We start from the raw sequence: 22,034 nt of genomic DNA, 5'->3' as shown, positions 1-22,034 counted from the left end.
TTCATTAGCTTAAGACCTGAGCCATACTTTTTGGGAGTGATCTCATGAGACTGATCTATGAGATCAGCTGGGATTTCCTCTTTCTATAACCATGCAACGATGGCTCTGTTTTCATCTTCCTCTTCTAAAGGTATAGTAGCTTTGACAAAGGCACCATTTTATTTAGTCTGAGGTGATCGCACAAAAGGTCTCTTCGCTTCAGATGCTCTCCCATAATGATGGGGAGACTCAGGAAGAGATGTCAAACATAGAACAGGTTCAATGTGATATTCACCCATCCCAGTTTCTTTTAACTTGAGTGACTTCTCCATTTCTTTTAGCTCATTGACATGATGATCTATAGATTCTCTATTAGTAGGTACAAAGCTTTCAGCATATTTTAGCATGTTATAGGTGTAACTAGTATCAGCAGGTATAGTAACTTCAAATCCTTGGAATGGAAACTTGACGCATTGATGGTACTACGTTGAAGACATTGCTTGCATTTCATGTATCCATGGTCTCCCTAACAAGATATTGTATACTAATCGAATATCTAGAACTTGACAAGTAACATCTCTTTCAATTGGACCAACTCAAAGAGGCAACACAACAAGGCCTAGGGATTTACGTTCGACTTCATCATATGCCTTGATTGTTATTTTGTGACGAACATCAATAGAATTTTCAAAATAAAATTTGCCATGAATGTTGCCACATATTGTAATAAGACACCTGACTAGTTACTCATTACTCTCTTCTATTATGATCTATTTTCTTGCGTCACATAATCTACAAACCTCTTTCTTAGATAAAGTTGCTACATGAGTTGTTTGATATGTAGCTCAAGATAACAAAAGCTATCATTAGAAGAAATTTCCTCTACTAATTTTGGCTAAAAATAAAACAAGATTATAGAAAGTTAATATATGCCTAACACAATGCTATTTTCCTAAGTTGATCATGTTTTGTGTAATTCTTCTACTTCTCTTTTGTAGTATAAAGTTTCAAGACAATTTTTTATAAGATGTGCAAATATTTTTCATGTATTTTATATAATTGATTAGTAACTCTATTTACTTAGAAATTAATTCTTTGTTGATTACTTATGCATTTAAGTGATTATATTCTTATATTCTCTCTAGGAATGCTTTTAATAATGTATATTCTTAAGAATTAATGTTACATTAAAACTTCAACTAGATCCAAGGGAGAACATAGACATGATCCAATGGATGAGATTTGTCACTCACCTATGGGAACCTAAAAATATAAGTTAACCACACTTGTAGGTGATTAAATTAATTTTAGGAAGTGAGCCATGCTGGGGTACTATTATTTGGAGGAAGATTGGATTCAATCTTTAGTGTGTTTTGGTTTTGCATGAGAAAAGTGTTATCCTCCTTTGAGGTGGCATAGTTTGTCTATGTGTCAGCATCTTCTGGTATTTGTAAGGTAATCATGAAGGGAATAATATATGATAGATTATTTGATTCGAAAGATTATGTAAGAGGGAAGTTACACTTAAATCTTAATCAACATTATGACATATTGGTACACTTTTCATGGATGGACTTTTGAATGTTTAAATGGAGATAAAATATGGTGCCCCAATTTGAATAATCAAATATGAAAATTTAAGAGTTGAAAGAAAATGGTAAAGATGGTCACAACAATGTCAAAATATTACAATATAAGAGGTGTAAGAAATATGAAAAAAATAACAAATATATCTACACACACACACATAGACATATACATATGCATACATACATACATACATACATATATGGATCTTGAGTGATCTCTAGTTCAAACTACTTGTTCAAAAAATTGAGTTTCCCACCCCTGTTTCTGCATCAACATGCGCTACTGTCTCTATCGGTCTTGATGGTGGAGTTGTTTCTACCCCTCACACTAGATCCTCTTTTGTCGCCTTAGTATCTTCTATGGCTAGGGGGAAGTCATCATGTGTGGTTTCCCCTGATGTTGTAGGCGTTTCCTATTCTAGGGTTGTGATTGCAACCTTCTCCTATCATTGCATCTTCTCAAATGGTTGTTGGTGTTCGTGTTATGGGATATGTGCATGATGTGGGAGGTCTTGTCCCTACCAATGCCTTTCTACCAAGTTTGGGTGGTTCAGATTATGGATCTTCTAAGGTGGAGGTAAAATCGTATGCCAAAAATTTAACTAATGGTGGGGGTACAATCAAGATTTGGGCAGAAACTCTCCCCTTTCCTGTCTACCACTCCATTGTCATGGATTTGGATGAAGAAACTATTCATGATACTGATCATCAAATTTAGGCTCTTATAGGATGCAATTATTTGTTGATTCAAGGGTTTCTAGCTCACTCTCTCGAGTCTTCATGCTTGGATTACCAATCCTTGAGAAACTCTTATGTCAAATGATGTTTAGATATTCTCTCTTGCTAAGGGTTTTTCATTGCCAGCAATTTGACAATCTAGAGGATAGGAGGATTGTCCTCTGTGGGCACTTCTTTACTAGGGAAAATTGATACCCTTTGATCATTAAACCTTGAAATCGAGATGTTAACAATTCTTCTAAATTTTTTTATAAAATGCCCATTTGGGTCCGTCTTCCTAATCTCCCACTTCAATTAAGGGTAGATTCAGTTTTTGAATCTATGGTTGATGGGTTAGGAGATTTCTTAATGGTGGATTATGTGTCCTATGATATTTTTCATTCAACCTATGTTTGTATCTCTGTTGATTTTGATGCTCATAAAGGTAATCCTATGGAGATTCATCTTCATTCTCTAAAGAAGTCTTGGATTCAACCCCTAGATTATGAAGGTATTCCTTTTAGATGCAAAAAGTGTTTCAGGATTGGTCATCTAGTGGCTAAATGTGATTGTGAAACAACTAAAGCTACGAGTCCTTCTTCATGGTGGAAAGGGGTCTCATTTGAGCATTACAATGTTATTAAAAAGCCAACTGTTGGGCTAGATGATCCTCTTGGGACTGTCTCTGATGATGATGGTGGTGGTGGTGGTGTCGATGCCTATGTTGGCAGTGGTAACAGTGGTTCATCTTATGTTTTAGTTGTAGGTGATGGTGTTTTCGGTCCTACTATAGGAGCACAACTACTCTCATCTGTTGTTGGGCATGTTGGTCTCCCTTCTTTTGAAATGTTTACTATTGGGTCTATTGGTCTTCCTTTTATTGCGTATGTTGTATATGTTCAAACAGATTTTGTTGGTCCTCTTGCTCTGGTTGGAATTGGTGATGTTGTTTTTATGGGGCCTGTTATCCATGATGTGGGGTTGAGTCCATCTATGCCTGGTAGTGCCTCTATGTCTAGTGTTAATCTTTCTTCAACTCCTAATTATTTGTGTCTTGGTGTTGTTGTCTTGGTTGGGTCTTGTTGCTTGCTAGATTTGCACTCTTGGCAATCTGAGGCTACCAAGGTTGAGGATGGATGGATTACAGTAAAAGGAAAACATTCAAAGAAGTCATCTCCTTCCATTGTTACAACCGTAAGATCCCAAATGAAGGGATCAAAGAAGATGTCTTAGTTTTGGCATTGGTTCCTCATTTTGGGCAGCCTATAGATTTCCAGTTTCATCTTTATATGACTGACATCGCTATCTTGAGGGGATAAGCATGTTTCCCCGCTCCCTCATCCTTGGTTTCATTTTGTTTCATGTAAGTCATTTGCTTCCAGTTGAACTTAATGTTTATCTTCTTTAGTTGGGTTTCAAGCTCCCTAGTTTTAAAACCTATTATGTAATGGGTTTCAGGGGCCCTTCAAAACCTATTGTCATTTGATAAAAAAAAAATTGCATTGGGATTTGAACCCATGTTATTGGATGGTGTACCTCTCGTGGAATGTCAAATTGGTTTCCCAAGACCTTTATCACTTTTAGTTTCCACTTCTATTTATTGGTGCTTGAAGTTGTAGCTTCTCGTTGATTTCTAATTCCCATTACTTTTATTGGTGCTTAAACTTGTAGCTTGTATAGTTCATTCTTATATATTTGTGAGACTCATATAATAGTTTTCTCTATGATTGTATCAAGTTACATCAATTTACTAAATAATATATTGGGCTGATTTGGAGAGAGTATGTTATTTGAAAGGATTCTCTATGTATATCTTGTGAAGTAGTATATTGCATATTTTATGTGTTTATGTTTTTAGATTCTATAGTTGAAAAAATAATTTTGCAAATACTTCTCATTAGATTTCTATAGAAAATGTTTTTGCACATCTTCTATTTAATTTTTATCTTAAGTGTTTGATGCTAAAATATCTTTGAAAATCAATGTCAACCAAAATAATGTTCTCTTTCCTTTTAGATCTAAATAACTTTGGAAATTTAATTTTGAATTACCTTCCCTCTAAATTGGACCCCACAATCTAAGTTTTCACCTACCACATAAAATGTTTGTATAACTTCTTGGAGAGGGGTTTGCATCACTTAATATTGAAACAAGTGCAAATTACATGTACCACCTTTGTTTGAATGTTGAGCATCAAATATTGAGTCAATATGAAGAAGGATTTTCCCCAAGAGCAACTTTGGTTTTATTTGATCAACTCTTACATGATCAATTAATAGAGCCCGAATTGAGTTATGCATGTCAAATTTGTTTTGGTGCCCTCCTAATAGCACAAAATTTTAATTTTTCTAGTGCCTTTGAAATTAAGCACCAATTGAAGGATGAACTCCTATTTTATCTTCTATATTCATCTTTCTTGAAAATTTTGACTTGATCTCCTTTTGACACCACATTGAAGAAATTGATGAGTGGAAAATGAAATTTTTGTTAGCTTTCCCTATTTTACCATGCATAAGGTGGAAGAAAACCTTTGAATGTTGGCTCACACATTGAGGGTTCAAGGATGCAAACTAACTTATATCTATCAAACAATGTTAGGCTAGAGAGTCTAATATCTTAGATTGTGGTTGTAGTTGTTTGCTAATTTAATTTGAGTAGTATTGAGTATATTTAATGCTCATTTGATTTTATACTTAGCTTTAGAATTCACAATTTGTCCAAAAACAAGTAAATTCAAAAAAAAAAAAAAAAACTGATTTTGATGTTATACAATTATTAGAGACATGAAAGGTTGTTTAGTACTTATTATTACTAATTAATTGAAGTAAAAATCTCAAAAAGTTGTTCAAGGTTTGAGTTGTCAATGTGATATTTTTTATGATTAATTTGGTGCAATGTGCATGTAGATTTGTATCAAAAGGAAGCCTCTAGTGTCAAACTATCAATTGCAAGACCATATTTGACCTTATAGAAGTATACATTCAATGTCCATAATTCAGTTGTTGAACATGCAACTTTATAGAGGTGTGCCTTTGATATCAATTTGTCAATTTTTGTAGGGTCATATTTCACCTCATAGAAGTATGCCTTCAATGTCAATTGTTGTAGAATCATATTTTTTCTTATAGAAGTGCTTTCTAATTACTTGTTCCAAGGAAAAGTCAACCTTCAGTAATAATTTGTCAGTTGTTAGACCATATCCGACTTCATAGAAGTTTACTTTCGTTGTCAATTTTTCATTTGTCGTATGACCATATTTGACCTTATAGAAGAATGCCTTTGATGTTGATTCAACAATTATTGTAGGGCCATATTTAAGCTTATAGAAGTATACCTTCAATGTCAATTTGTCAATTGTTGTAGGACGATACTTACTATTATAGAAGTGTGCCTTCAATGTCAATTTGTAAATTGTTGTAGGACCATATTTAATCTTATAGAAATGTGCCCTCAATGTCAACTTGTCAATTGTTGTAGGACCATATTTGACATTATAGACGTGTTTTGTGATGTATTCTTATATAGAAGGTGGTTGTTCAATTGATCCCCCGCCCTTGTTTATATCAATATCAATAGATCAAGAATTAAAGATTTATTTTGAAACTTGTTGAATATGTCCAAATGCTAGATGTTAGCAATAACACAATTACCATTCATTTTACTCGTGCATATGTTTTATGTATTGTCAAGCTTGAGTTTCCTACTCTTATGAAGCAACCGAGTGCACATAAGAAATAATAGCTTTTAAGTGACTTACAAATCAGCCTCCAAATTATTTAACATATGCATTGTTGCTAACAACTTCAAACTTTGTTTATTTACTAATATATGTAAACTATGACTTTTCTTCAATTGACACTAAAACATCTTCACTCATTTATTAACATGATATAACAAAAATCAGGTGGTCTTGAATTGTGAAGAAAGAATTTACAGCCATGTAAATAGTATCAACGCAGGTTATTGTAGTTTGGAAAAGTTTGGAAAAAATGGAGACGGACATGAATTATACAAAGGCCTGCATGACCCTGTCAATAAACTCTAGTATTTGTGACATATAGAACATTGCCCTACCAAGACCCTAAAGCACTAAGTGAGTTAATCTTGTGCAAATAATAATTTCATATATTCCATCGCCTCTTAGTCATATGCAGGCCACCATTACAATGTCCAGCTAAAAGCTTCAAATATTCTACCTCCATTTAATTTTATGGAGGTCACCATTGGTTCCAATGTTGTGAATCAGCTCCTTCATCAAACCCACTCGAACCCATGACACTAAATTCTATTTGTTTACTATGCTTGGATCTTCTACGCTCATCAAACTCTACCCACCCTTCAACCTGAAATAAAGCGAGCTCTATTAGTTACTGATTTAATAAAGAAGGAAACACAATCCAAATGTATATTATTCTTTAAACACTTGTTAAAAATATAAGCATACCTCACGAAGATCCTCTATCGTAACCTCGTTGCTGTGGAGATCCAAAGTAGAAAGTTGTGAACAGCCCTTCAAAACATTTGATGGAAATGATCTTAATCCATTGTTTCCTAGTTGTAATACCTGGACGTTAGAAAAACAAAGAATAATAATTAATTTTCACACTTTGTAAACTTCAGAAGGATGACTTACATTTCCTACAGATTTAGTTTATTTAGCACAAGATCTGCCCACGTACTGATACAAGAATTCATGCCCAGGTAAAGATATAAGCTAAGGTACAAGGATTCCTTATCGAGTTCTTGGGCCACAACCCGTGGCTGTGTTGGAATGTGTAATTTTTCCCTCAAATGAAATATAAAGGCATAATAGAGGATTCTAGAAATTGTTGGATTACTTAATAGAGTTAGGTTCTAGAAGTCATTATGTTTAGATAGTTCCAGAAAAGTATATTTGGAACAATCAAAGACCTCTATAAAAGAGGCACAATGTAATGGTTTTTTATCAATCAGGTAATGAAATGATTTTATAATTTTTGTAAGTGCCTATAGTGTGTATTTTGTGTTTAATTATCATTGTGGATCCAATCCATCCACCCCCATTAGGTTGTGGGTGTTAAAAAAAATCCCTAAACTTGTTATTTTTATATGTTTTAATATACGTTATAATATATCATTATGTATTTTGTATGCTAGTGTGTAACTTGGGTGAAAAAAGCAAAGGGTTTGGTCTATGTACACTCCAATCTTTGTCTTTTGTTACATAAGAATTCAAACTATTTTTATATGTATTTTGTATGCTAGTGTGTAATTTGGATTAAAAAAGCAAAGGATTTGATCTATGTACACTCCAATCTTTCCCTTTTGCTACATAAGAAATCGGACTATTGTGAGCATGTGACATGGAATTGGAATCCACCCATACTTGAATTAGATGTCACAGTTCCACAACTTCCTATTTAGTGCGAGTGGTATTTAGTGCGAGTGGTATTTAGTGCGAGTAATGCATATGAAATTGAGCCAAATGCTCACCTTGGTGCCTTTAATCATGATGAAGATGAATTTAAGTATTAAATATAAAATATGGCTTTTAATGTGCACATTTTGAGACATGTGTCAATCGACCAATCATAAATAACTAATTTTCCTTCATTCCAATATATCTAAAATTTAATTATTTATTTATTAATTAAATAAGTTATATAAGTTATTCAATTGATTTGGTCTTATATGGCCACCCTCTTTTTGGAGCTTCTTCCATATTGATTTTTTTCTACAAGATTTTCGAGGTACAAATGTATTTGAAATGGTTAATGTGAATAAAAAGTTATTTACACTATAAAGAATTTTAGCCTATCACATAATTCAAACCTACAACCTACAATCACACTTAATGGCAAGTACTAGCCTTTATGCCACTATGTGGAACTTGATTATAATTACTTTTATTGTTATATGCTTAATGTTTTGAACACACCCATTCACATATACACACATGTGCACACACGCACACATTTGAGTCTCAAACCTGGACCAAAGGAAAATAAATTGTCAAATCAACTTACCCAAACCCAAACCAGAATCAATAACTTAAGATATAAGAATTCACCAAGTTTTTAGACCATAAAATTAGTATAACTTAACAAATCTCTACAAAAACAATCTAAAATTCAATAATAGAAAGGGAAAAAAAAAACTATAATATTAATATTTAATGAAAAAAATAAGCAAACAAATAAATTGTTCACTAAGTTACATGTTTGAGTTTGATAATTTTCTTCTAAAATTTCTTAAAATTTAAAACTAAAATTGTCTAAAACAATTATTCTTTGTATATTATCATTTTCAAACAAATGGATGTTTATAAATGAATTTACATTTTATTATATGCGAATGGATAGAACGTGTAATAGTTTGAATTTTTTTTAAAAATTTACAAAAATAAAATAAATAAAATACATTTGAATTGAAAATTAATCTTTCTTTTTTATTTTAGTCATGGTTTAAAAAAAGAAAATTTATCAAAATGTAACTATTTTGTCTTTTAGTTTTAATGGATGTGCAAATTTATTTATAAATTTTTCTACCAGTTTACTTAAAAGTGGCTCAAATTAATAATTTTGACAAGCAGAACTTACAAAGGGGATAAAGGGATCACTGGAATGCAATGTTCATAAGAACATGCATATAGGAGATTCATTGGATTTCATAGTGGTTTTGATAGTTGTTCTAAAATACATATATTTAAGCTATTTGAGCAAGTTGTTTTATATCTAGATCTGAGTTATTCGTCAATGACGGGATACTAAAACCTCGTATAGTGGTACGACAAAAAGGAATCTTTTAGTACTGTATAGCTCATAACATAATTATTCGCATCTTTGTCTGCTTAATTAGAGGTGTAAGAAAATGGCATTCTCGATTGATCCACTTATTTCCACAATTCATAAGGCACTTAGAAACAAGTGACTTTACAAAAGTAAAATCCCTAGTTTTATACATCAATCTTGCTCCACAACTCACACCCCTTTGGCCACTTGGCCTAATATGGACCCTCTTTTTTTTCTTTTTCCGCTTTTTGTTTGTTTTGCTTGATCCTTTTCAGTCTAATGTCAAGTGGGTCAAATTGTGATATTTTAAGTTCCCAAGAGTTTAACATTCAAGTCATTAGGGTTTTGATTTTTCCTTCGTTCTTTTCTTTTCTTTTTCCATTTTTGTTTTGAGTTTTGCCATGAGTTGCAAACCTTTCAAGCTTGTACGAGTGTAAGGAAGGTATACCTTTCAAGTAACCCTAAGGCCCCGCAACAGCACAACACTGAAACCTAAGCCCCAATTCTCAATCATGGATCAAGCATGCAAGGAGTAGGGTTGGTCAAAAATCCCAACACCCTGAAATCTCGATGGCCCGATCCCCATAGCTACCAAACAATGAAAAATTAGAGGAGAAAAAATAAAAGTTATTCAAGGGGGAAATTGAAAGCTTTTGGAATTTCAAAGGTCCCAATCCTAGAAAACCCAAAGAGTTATGGGGTGTAAACACAAAATTATCTATGTAAAGAACGAAATTTACAAACTTTTGGGGGTTTCAAACACTGAAAGTTTCAGGGATGCCAACACCCGCAATGCCCTTAAAACTTTGCATTGTTTTCCTAATATGCATTGTTTCTAACACTTTTGTTTTTTTCTTGGTACTTGGGCTTTCAAGAGTGTAGTTAATTTTTCATTTTTGTTTTCCCAATCATTCCCTTTAATGTTTTATAGTGTGGATTTAAAAATGCTCTCAAAAAGACTGATAAGAAAAGATAAGATAAATTTATTAATGTCCAACAGGAGACCAACAAGGGTCTAAGGGACTAGAAACAGTATAAAGGGCAAACATTAGCGAGGGGGAGTACCAAACGGTGTCCGCAAAAAGAGCGTGAAAGCAAACCAAAAAAAGAACCAAGGGAAGGAAGAACAACAACTAAGAAATATGAACTCATGGGCAAGAAGTAGTCAAGAATGGAAAGGTGTGCACTAGAACAATCACGTGCTCTAGAAGGTCGCTTTTGAAGCCTACAAGAAGTAGTAGTAGTAGTAGTAGAGAGGCATTGTCAAGTGTGATCTTTGCGGGGTCTCACAGATCTGGTGTGAATCGAGATAGTGCAAAGGGGTCGCTTCAAGTAACCCTAAGGCCCCGCAACAGCACAACACTGAAACCTAAGCCCCAATTCTCAATCATGGATCAAGCATGCAAGGAGTAGGGTTGGTCAAAAATCCCAACACCCTGAAATCTCGATGGCCCGATCCCCATAGCTACCAAACAATGAAAGATTAGAGGAGAAAAAATAAAAGTTATTCAAGGGGGAAATTGAAAGCTTTTGGAATTTCAAAGGTCCCAATCCTAGAAAACCCAAAGAGTTATGGGGTGTAAACACAAAATTATCTATGTAAAGAACGAAATTTACAAACTTTTGGGGGTTTCAAACACTGAAAGTTTCAGGGATGCCAACACCCGCAATGCCCTTAAAACTTCGCATTGTTTTCCTAATATGCATTGTTTGTAACACTTTTGTTTTTTTCTTGGTACTTGGGCTTTCAAGAGTGTAGTTAATTTTTCATTTTTGTTTTCCCAATCATTCCCTTTAATGTTTTATAGTGTGGATTTAAAAATGCTCTCAAAAAGACTGATAAGAAAAGATAAGATAAATTTATTAATCCTCGGGCAAGAACCATAGGACTGAAAAAGGAGGTGATAAGCTACGTGAGGATCAGTGTCAAGCAAAGTTGTAGCTGTAGAGTGTGCTCACGAAGCCGCATGGTCTCCTGAAGGTACAATGCAAGACACTCTTTGAACAAACAATAGAATCTCCCTCGGATCTCATAGTAAATGGGGCAACGAAAGATAAAGTGAGACAAGGTCTCAACCTCTCTAAGGTGACAAAGGCGACAGATCCTGTCCACCCTCTCAATCTGCTGATCAGTTTGAATACGTAGTCGGTGAGATCCCACTCTAAAGGATCCCAAGGAGATGCAAAGAGTGTGAGTCCAATGATGAGTGAGGTACCAGGGACGTAGGATGATCCCATCCCGGATATCAAGGAAGTGCTCGGCATAAAAGAACATACACGGACGAAGCCCACCTCGAGGATTCCTCCAATCCGTGATAACATATTGTCTATAGATGTCAAGTCTAACATGCTCGTTCAACTCCCGCTGAGGTGCAAGAAGGTGGGTTGGAGCGTCCAAAGAAAACTGAAAGGGGGGAAGATGATCCATACCAATACCAATCGAGCCCAAGAGGGCAAAGGCCTGGGCGTACTAACAACAAGATTCGGGACTAGAGTCCGAACCTACAACCTCCTTAGAGGAATAGTAAGCCAAGTAGGAATATCTATGACGACCATCAGGGGAATCAGCGAAGCTCCAAAGACAGTGAAAAAGCCAAAGTAAATCAAAGATGGTCCCCAATCTGAAAGGGTGAGCTCCAAACTCTGCCAGAATGATGTTGTGTGGTGTGGACCAGTGGCATCTAATAATGCGCCAAAGAAAAAGAGTTTGGACTATCACAATAGAGGTCCAGTTAGAGTCCGAGAGGTAGGGGCCCCAAACAGAAGAGCCATAGAGGACAGTCAACTTGACCAGGGAGTCAGGAAGGGACATCTTAGTTGTGGTGTCCTGGAAGTGGTGTCAAAAGCATTGTCACTCAAGTATAGCAAGGGAGTCGAGCCCCTTATTCACTCAGGGCAGCATGGCTGGTCTCAGGTTGAAGCAAGGACCCAAAAACTTAACCCCCAAGTATGTATATGAAGATGCAATCTCGATATCGATACCCTGGTAGTAAAAATGGAGGTGTGAGGTCTTCAAACAATTGAAGACCATGACCCGAGTCTTGCCCACATTCACAACTAGCTTATGTGAGTCGCAGAAAGAGGCCAAGCCATCAAAAAGTCGTTTAAGACCATCAGAGGAAGACACTAGGAGAATCACATCATCAGCGAATAGGAGAATGGAGATCAACACCTAATGTAAGTAACAACCATCACCAAGGAGCGAGCAATCACGAAGGAATGCCTTAAGCTCATTGATGTAGATGCCAAAAAGAGTGGGGGAGAGAGGGCAGCCCTGTTTCACTCCAATAGTGCTCTGGATAGAGTCAAAGAATCCCTATGGAGTCTTGAATTAGCCCCCAACACACTCATATAACCTCATAATAGCTACAAAAAGAATCTCTAAGATCCTGATGTCCCTAAGACATTGAAAGAGAGCCATCCGATGAATAGAGTCGAAGACTTTCCAAAAGTCAACAAAACAACAATAAACTTTATGATGGCCTGTAAAGTCAAAATGTGATCAATGGTCTAAAAATCTCTACAAAACCCGGCCTGACCCCTAGCTCGGCAATGTCACTAATCAAGCTCTCTGGACAAGATACTATTCACCACGGTCACACAAAGTTTGGCGAAGGTATGCCCAACTATGATGGTCCTGTAGTTCTCGGGGTTGAAAGTTGGCCCAGACTTATGGATCGGATAGATAATATGTCATGACCAAGAGTCAAGGAAGCCAGTACAAACCACTGGATTAAAGAGCACTGTAAGAAAGGGGCCCAGGATAGAGATACCCAAATTGAAGAATTTAGCTTGGAACCCTTCCTCATTCGATGTATTGCTACTGCTCATAACTCTAACTGCCTCACTAATGTGGGAGAAGGAGAAGAGGTGACAAAAGGTTGGGTGGGGGGGGGGAGATGAGATGGAGAGGGGGTTGACCAGGTATATCATAGAGGGTGAAGGCAAGGGAGGCAAGGGAGTGATGGTCCAGAGTGGAGGGTGGGGGGGTGGCGAGAAAACATGGTGCGCCAAAAGAGCTTTGGAGACTGGAAGAGCATGGCACAAAGGGATCTACAATGCAATAAAGTGAACTTTTGTTTTCTTGTAGCGAAGAAAGCGGCAGTAGTCAAGCCTCAACAAAGAGGAGGAAGAAGTGAGTGGAGTAGAGCAAAGCATGCAGTGAAAGGATTTGTAGTCCTCATCAAACCATTGGTTCATGAGGCAAGATTTGCAAGTGGGGCGAGGGGTGAGGGAGGAGGTGCAGTGGGGAATGGTGAGAGGGGCAGATTCCCACAAGGTGGATGCAAGTGAGTGGAACATGGAGGTGATGTCCCCAAAGTCAGAGAAGGGAGCCAGGGGGAAAAGTCATCTGAGGTGGTGTATGAAGAGCTCCGTGTTGCCATCGGTGAAGTAAAAAGAAGACCGAGCATGAGGAGGGAGGCCACTGGAAGAGGCGGGGCAAGAAGAAGCAGAGGAGCAAGGGAGAGGTGTCGAGAGTCCCCACAGGGTGATGCTGAGGAGGGCATGGTCGGCATGAGGAAGGCAAGAGATGGTAAAGCAGCAAATGAATGGAATGTAGGAGGCAGGAGAGAGAAAATGGTCCACAACACTAGCACCACCACAATGGGGCCAACAAGTGAAGAGCTCGAAGTCGAGAAAGCAAGAGAGCCCATTCAAGATCACTAAGTCTAAGGATTCGCAAAGCTATAGCAAGTTACGACCATACCGAGTGAAGGGTCCTTGACTATCCTCAAAGAGACAATGTAAACCCACAGAACCTAGATTAGAAGCAGTTGTACACATGGGATTAGATCTACAATCATGGAGGGGAGCCTGTAGGTCTCTGGTATGGGCATTAAAGTCTCCCAAAATGATGATGTCCCCCATGGCAGAGAATATGATAATGTGTTCAAGAAGGTCCTCATAGGGGTTCCCACCCTTAATGTTGTGAACTACATAGTATGAATATGCTAGCGGGAAGTAGCAGACAGCGATATATGTATCCCTATAGAGTGAAATCCCTCGATCGATACGAATCCACATGAACCTGGCCTAGCTGTCAGAGTGAACCAAAGAAATAGCACTGAAAAGGTGGTCTCAAATAAGACAGGCGACCCCAACAGAACCTCTGACCCCACCATAACACCTGACCTCGTCCCTAAAAGAAGAGAGCCACTGATAGCCAGTAATATTGGGAAGAGGATGCATGGGGCACTCCTGTCTCTATAATAAAAAGGTTGATAGAACCAATAGCATCGTTAAGTAAGCCAAGCAAAGACTAGAGGACACCATTACAGTTCCAGTAGTTGAGGCACAAAGAGTTTATGTTCAAATGTCGCTGAGCACGTCATTTGGCCTTAGAAGCCGCCCTCAAAACCCAGCGTATAGGAAAGGTGTCACGGATTACTACTTTAAGATTTCTAATGATTGCATATTTACCCTCTTGTTGGGCAGCCACAATGAGGGCACGAGCTTGCTTGAGTTCTGCCACCTATGATGGGGTGAGGTCCTCGTCTAGGTAAATCTTAGGGGGGGGGGGAGGGAGGGAGGGAGGGAGGGAGGGAGGGAGAGAGAGAGAGAGAGAGAGAGAGAGAGAGAGTAACTTTCTTTTTGTCCTAAGAGTTTGCAACCTGTCAGAGAGGGAGAGGAACTTGATGAAGAGTGTCGTCTGGGCCTAACAACACCTGTCAAGTGTGATTTCTGAAATGTCCAGTTGATCCTTGAGGAAAGAGTATCCAATCAAGGGATCATCAATGGAGGAGAGGCCACAAACCTGTAGGTTTAGTTCATGAGTCTACCTAACCTGCTCATCGTCCATCTTCCCTTGTACTAACTTCTCAACACCCGAAAGGGGTGCCGCAACTGCAGAGTTGCATAAAGAAGCCCAAGAATTCACATTCAATTCAATCTTCGTTAACATAGAAGAATGCCTATCCACAATCTCTGATTGTTTCTCTTTGATAGTGCCTTTGCATGCAGAATATATGAAGACCCCAAACATCAATGGAATCAATGAGGCAACAAATGTCTTTAGAATTGCATTCCAAGAGCTTATAACACATCTATAAATCCAAAGAGATAAATTTGGGATTGCCTTTGGTGGTATAACATTTGTTGGCAAGTGAAAAATGCAAAAATAAAGAGTAGAAGCATTTTTGTTGTTGTGGAAATTTTTCAAACAAAAAATCTTCTTCCAAATGCTTATTTCCTTATCGACAAATCTCTCAGAGGGTCATACATGCATGAAGCCACAATTTGCTACTAGAAGAAACTCATATAAAATGCACAAAAATTGGATTTGTTAAGTTCTACTACATCTGCCTAAATTGCAATTTCATCTCATGCTCTTACATATTTACATGAACGAGGGCCATTTCGAGTTCTAAACCTAAGAAACTCATTTTCAGTCCATTATGTAAGATGTTGGGAGTATTTTTCTTGAGTTAAAGTAGATTTTTTAATTTATTACATGATATGCAAGTGGAATTTATCATGGTTTATGTCCATTTGAAAATTTCTCTAATATTTTGCTTGCATTCTTGCTACCCTTATCTTTTGAAGTTTCTTTGAAAATTAAGGGTTAGATGATAGAAATTCAACATATTAATGATAAGAATTTAGGGTTACATTCTTGCTAGCCTTATCTAAGCCTGATAGAAATAAAGAGATAAATTTGCACTGATGTTAGCTTTGAAAAAAAAAATGCAAAAAAAGGTTGTCAAGCATGTTTTCCACCAGCTTCAAACTTCAAAATCAATAAACGCCTCCTTATGAACATTCACATTTATCTTCAATTAAGTCTTCATGCAGTTGTACCATGACCACTGAGAACCTTGGACTTCGCCATTCTTTCAAGAGAGGAATGTGCATCACATCTTCCTATTGTTGCATCATGTAAAAACAACACTCAATAGATATTTTACCATTGCATATAATACTAATTAGCATACAACAATTATTGATAACATGAGACTGGTGATATAGCTCAAATAAAGAAATCCGAGGAAAAACTAGCACTAAGTCTTGTAGGGTTTGTGTAAGGTACTTTTTGAGTAGCCTAGGTTACTTGAAGGAACCATGGAACCTAAGGTGCTTGGGAAACATCTTGGACATGCCCAAGGATGAACCTATACTACACACATACTAGGACTATATTGATGTGTGTGTATGGGCTAAAAATACAATACCCAATAACATAGATTTATACACCTAGACTTGAAATAAGAAATAAACTTTCCGAATAATTACTTTAAAACTCAAAATCTTAATATAACATAATAATATTTTAAAAAATTATCGATAAAAGAAAGTTATTATTGGTGCATCTACCTTCAAAATATATAGAGAAAAAGACAGCAAAATACAACACAACAAATATTGAAATCGATCAAACCTAAAGGCAAAAGAGGGAATATAGTTAGAAAAAACTACAAAACCAAGCCAAATATTCCTTTTGTACGAACAATGGCATATCAACCAACATAGAAGAGGATTTCCCACTCACCTCTTCACAGAAACCGCTACCCATAAATCTAGACTAGAAAAGCAACAAAATGCAACAAACGCTTGATGGCAATTCTAACCCCTTCAACTTAACTCCTTTCAAGTTTCAAAACTAGGGGATGAAATAGCAATTCATTGACAAATACAAGAGAAGTCACTTGTATTCTAAATACGAATACAAAGAAAAATGTGTCATTCTATCAAGTATCATAATATTAATCACAATGTGGATTATCTCCTTATATAGAGCTCATAAGACAAAACCAAATAAATATACGACAAATCGCCATAAACATTATAAATACCAAAAATAAAAAGTGTAAACTCATGTAGGTTACTAAGGTGACTTTATTAAGAAATGTTGACTCGCCCTAAACTTAAAAATAACAAACTAAAAAGAGAAAACTCATGTAAGTGACTAAGGTGACTTATAACAAAAGTATATCTTCTAATAACAATTTAATATTATTCAAATAACTCCCCATGATGCTAATTGTACTTGAAAAGAAAGCATAAAGTATATCAAAACATAGAGTTGATCCATAAACAAATCTTCCAAAACATAATGCATATCAATTTAAAATTGCCTCAATTGTGAATTCCCCATTCGTTAGAAGCTTTAGTTTAAACACGAACCATATACTACATAAAACTCTACCAAGTTGCCTTGAATCCTCATAAAGTTGTGACTCCTAAGAGGAATTTGCAAGTTCCCAAATTACCACCTGCCCGAGCTCTTAAATCATCTAGTTGTGAATAATTGGTCAACAATTTGTGAATTTACACTCAAAGAGTTCCATTTATGACAAATTTACCTTTCCCTTCAAGATATTTAAACTTTTTATAGCTTACTTAGTCACATTAGAGGTGGTTTAATTCAGTTGGTATATATTAAATATATGGTTCTATAAATAACCCAAATCACATCTATTGTGCCTCAAAACCTTCTATATCTTGCCAACATTCTCTCAAAGGATGAAACATTGCCATGTACTCAAAACAACTAATGAAGTTGCCTATGTAATATCCCTATTCCCAAAATCTTCCAAATTTCAACTTTAATAAAAACCTTGATACTGTTGTTAATATTTCACTTTGTAAATTTGATTGTTTTGATTGTTTAAGGATTTTAATAGTTTTGATTTGTGCAAGTTTTCATATTGGTTCAAAGATACATATAAAATCATAATTCAAATCCACACTAACAAAGAACATAAACTGAAACAATGCTAATATTTTGAGATAGAAATCAAAATATTATGATGGCTTGCATATTAATTATTTTCAAGAATACGTAGAGTCACACTTTCTCCTCACCCTCCAATATGAGATGAATAGAGAACCATAAAGGCATGTCCACCTCTACCCCCATACCCTGCCACCCTCACAATAAATGAACCTTGTGTTCAAGAATGGGTTGTGGGGATATCTTTAGGACACCGAGAAGAGATAGGCATAGGACATGGCAAAGGTAATCTAACTCTTGGTTTAGGAAAGTGAGCATCCTAAAAAATTTAACCACTAAAGCCTTACGAATTTGTAATGTTGATAACCTATACCAAGAATTTGATTATATTTGCCATGTCTTCCTTTTGAATGACTACAACAAGACCTTCAACCTATCCTTATCTAGAGTCACTATCCTTAAGCCCACCCTATCACTTTGTTCATTCTTCTCGATGCTACCCTCCTTTACATTATGGGTATTTCCCAAAAAATTCTCCAAAGAAGCAAAGCAACATAAAATGAGATATGAAAATAAGAAAAGCAAGAAGCAACTACTTAAGAATAGTAATAAACAAGCAAATAAAACAAAATGAACAAATGAAAAGGCAATAAAAGTGTGTGGCAAGATGAACTTAGTGCTACCCCTCATCTCGGTTAAGGTTCATGCAGGCAAGATGAACTTAGCGCTACCCCTCATCTCGATTAAGGTTCATGCATGCATGCATAGATGTATGCATGCATGTATGGATGTATGCGTGTACCGCATGCATGCATGTATGTGTATGTATGTATGTAATACATGCATGCATGTATGGGTGTGTATGTGTGTGTGTGTGTGTGTGGATGTTTGTATGTATGTGTCTATGTGTGTATGTGTGTATGTATGTGTGTATGTGTGCATGTATGTATGCAGGTATGTATGTGTGGATGTCTGTATGTATCTGTGTATGCATGTGTGGATGCATGTGTGTATGTATGTGTGCATGTTTGTAAGTGTGTGTGCATGTATGTATGTATGTGTGCATGTGTGCATGTGTATGTATGTGTGTGTGCATGTATGTATGTATGTGTGTATGTGTGTATGTATGTATGTATGTGTGTGTGTGTTTGTATGTGTGTGTGTGTATGTATGTATGTACATGTATAGCAGCAGCAAAATGTTTTGAAAAATTTGTGACCAAATGACACTAGTTAGATAATGACCATTAAAGGGAGGGTATTATAATATTATAATATTTCTTTGATGGTCATCTTAGTTAGTCTTTAGTTTATTAGGTAGTTTATATGCTCATCTTTAGTGACATTTGTTTCTTTTAGAAACGTCGTCTTTGTAAATCTATATAATGAGCTTTCATCTCCTTTGTTTAATACAACTACAACATCAATTTATCATGACAATATTAACAATCCTTGCTCAGAGCAAGTAGTTGGTTGTCTGTTGTTTCTTCCTTTGGTTTTAGTGTTTTCTCTTCTCAAGCACAGTTTGGTGTTCCTATTGTAGGCTGGCCACTTGTTTTGTTTTAGCAGTGCCTTGGGCCCTCTTTGTGGTCCTTTTTTGGACATTAATAAAGGATATTATCTTAACCCCATTACCTTATCTTAATAACTTTCTTTCTTTTTTAATTCTTACCATACAACATCCCTAGAAATGAATAGGTCATTGACTCTTGCTCTTTCCTTGCAGGATACTTCTCCTTAGCCATTTTATATGATGCCTTTCTATTTCTCCTGACATTGTTTGTTGATATTGTTCATTATGTAATGTGGTTTGTCTCCAAGATAGCAAACCTAAGCTCATGATTCCTTATTCCCTAGTTGCAAATGTAATTCCATTTTCTCAATGCAATGTGATTGCCGACAGTGAAACATATTGGGTGTTGAGAGTGATAAATATGGTATTTGGTCCTTTTGTGTTGATTTCAAGGTTATAAGCTTGGAACGCCTATAAATGATCTGCTTGATCATCTCCATTGACTACTCCCAATCCTCCCTTGCCCCACTCCATTGTTAAGCATAGATAGGGATAATATATGTTGTATCCTATGTTTATCATGAGTTGTGCTTCTTGGGGAAAACCACCATTTATTATTGTATGTTATGGTTGCTAGTTTATCTTCTTCTCTATCGAATTTATTGCTTAATATACTACTAGTTCATTAATTTAGCTACTTACAATTGTTTCATTTATCTTATTATTTAATTATTTACTTATTTATATTTCAATATTAGTATTTAGCTATATTGTAGTTATATATTATATTATATTATATTGTGTTATATTATGACAATATTTCATATCTTATCACTAATCTATTATGTTTACATATTTCATTTATTATTTACTATTACTTTCAATTATATATGATTCCTATGGTAATTATAATTTATTAACTAATTTACTTAATGTTTATTACTTCATTATTTTATCGTTGTGTTTATTTATTTATTTGTTATCCATTCTCTTATTATTTATGGATTTCAACCTTACGAAAAGGGGGCATTACAAACTAAACAATAAATATAAACTAACAAGCATTAACTACCCATGACTCTTTAGCCATGGCATAGCAATCTCTGAGCTTGCAATGTTTAGCATTAATGGGACACGTGACCAAACTGCACCTGGGACTTTTTTCTCTTACCCAAGATGAGCGCCTAGGTGACAAGTGACACAATTTCATGTTCCTCACTTCGCATGTAGGTAGCCAACTCACAATCAAGTTCCCTGCGGTGATATAGCAACACAAGTCAACAATTAGGAAATACATAATCAAATAATTCATGTTGAGACTCTGAGGTAGAGACACCTTAAGCCAAACACAAAGAAACTAGAATCTCGAACATTTCTTGAGATTTTCACATCCTCCTCTAATTTATCTCATCTATTCCTCCATTCTCTCTATAGGAAGCCATTCAAACCCAACTCCCTTCACCAAAGCCAAACCCTAAATATAGAAAGACATCCCATTGTCCTCCCAGTCAGATCTAAATCATTTCCATTCTCCCCCCATTGCTTGCATCGATTCTTTGTGATTCCTATCATCTCCTTTGTCTCCAACACAATCACACACCCCTCCCCCCCCCCCAAACCCCCCACAAGGTCACCCTGACACTTGGTTTCTACAAATACCTCAGAATTTTCTTATTATGCTTTTTGGAAGTTGAAAGTTGAAACATGGTAATGGGAAACTGGCTGAGGCAGTCCCCTTTACATCATATGATGTTCTCCTTGTACTCTACATTAAGCTCAAAATTTCTCATCATCAAAAGTAAATGCATGAATTTGCAAAGAGGAAAACCAAGCATCCTCTGTAAATTTCAAAACAGGAGCCTATAGGCCCATTTTAGACAGTTGTACTCCCTGACACAGTCCAGCCCCCAATGTAGTTAGTTGCACCCTCCAGTTGAGAAACATTGCCCAAATTTGACAACTCCATTTAAGTTCAAATTTTCATTAGACTAGCCTTTCAGTCTCTTGAACCTGATTCCACCATTACATTTTCTATATTCCAGAAGCATATGTTGAATGTTCTATTCTTGCAGTTACTTTATGAAGAATTTCAATTTTTACAGTACAATTCATAGGTCAAGTATTCAAATATTAAATCAGGCTAAAGTAGGTTTGTTTCTGTATTTCCACTTAATTATCTGATTTAAGTTAAAAAATACAATAGAAAGAAATTTAGTAATCACCTAGGTCACACTAAACACATGTGAGGGCTTGATTTTTTTTCTTTCAGGTACAATAGTTCCTATTCAAAAAGTGAAAGTTTATCACTGAAGAGTCGTAGAAGCACATGATTGATCTTTCCTATATCTTTATTATGAAGAACGATCTATATAAATAAAGCAATTCCAATAATAGTAGCATTCAAAATTATCATTCCGGAATCTGCATGATCTATATAAATTAAACAAGTCCAATAATAAATAGTAGCATCCAAAAACATACTTCATAATATACCACAAAGAGAACAAGCCCAGAGAAATCTAACTGATGTACTTGCAAATATATTATTATGTGGCAAGAACATTTGAAACCCTATCAGGCCATACCTTTATATTTCGTAAGTTCCCCAATGTACTTGGTATTTCCCCCAGGAGATTCGAGGAAAAGTCAGCCTAAATTGCAAATCTCAAATTTTAGTTTACATGTTTTGTGACATATCCATTTCCTTATTGAAAAATTAAACTGCAGCTAATAAGAATTCACTCGAAACTTTCACCAAAGATTGACCTTACAAATATCTAGTCAAGAAGTATGTTT

General features: G+C 35.9%; 1 protein-coding gene across 3 annotated transcripts in view; it reads right to left on the bottom strand.

The window, feature by feature from the left end:
* Positions 1-22,034, bottom strand: part of LOC149549386 (LRR/ubiquitin-like domain protein) — a 170,057-nt gene that overhangs the window by 18,981 nt on the left and 129,042 nt on the right. The window contains exons 8-10 of one of the 3 annotated variants that reach the window (XM_089792786.1): positions 21,824-21,889; positions 6,730-6,849; positions 6,177-6,628 (exon numbers count right to left, since the gene is read on the bottom strand). In XM_089792786.1, the coding sequence (XP_089648912.1) occupies positions 6,503-6,628; positions 6,730-6,849; positions 21,824-21,889 (312 nt within the window). In that variant the 3' untranslated portion in view covers positions 6,177-6,502. Of the gene's footprint in view, positions 1-6,176; positions 6,629-6,729; positions 6,850-15,617; positions 15,917-21,823; positions 21,890-22,034 lie in introns of those variants that run through there. The other 2 variants (XM_089792788.1, XM_089792789.1) reach the window with 2 other exon arrangements.

The sequence above is a fragment of the Cupressus sempervirens genome, chromosome 7 (assembly GCF_028749045.1).
Source record: "Cupressus sempervirens isolate cs-2001-9-10 chromosome 7, ASM2874904v1, whole genome shotgun sequence".
Classification (NCBI taxonomy): Eukaryota; Viridiplantae; Streptophyta; class Pinopsida; order Cupressales; family Cupressaceae; genus Cupressus; species Cupressus sempervirens.
The sequence above is the reverse complement of the archived record's forward strand: the minus strand, read 5'-3'. Positions and strand labels throughout refer to the sequence as shown.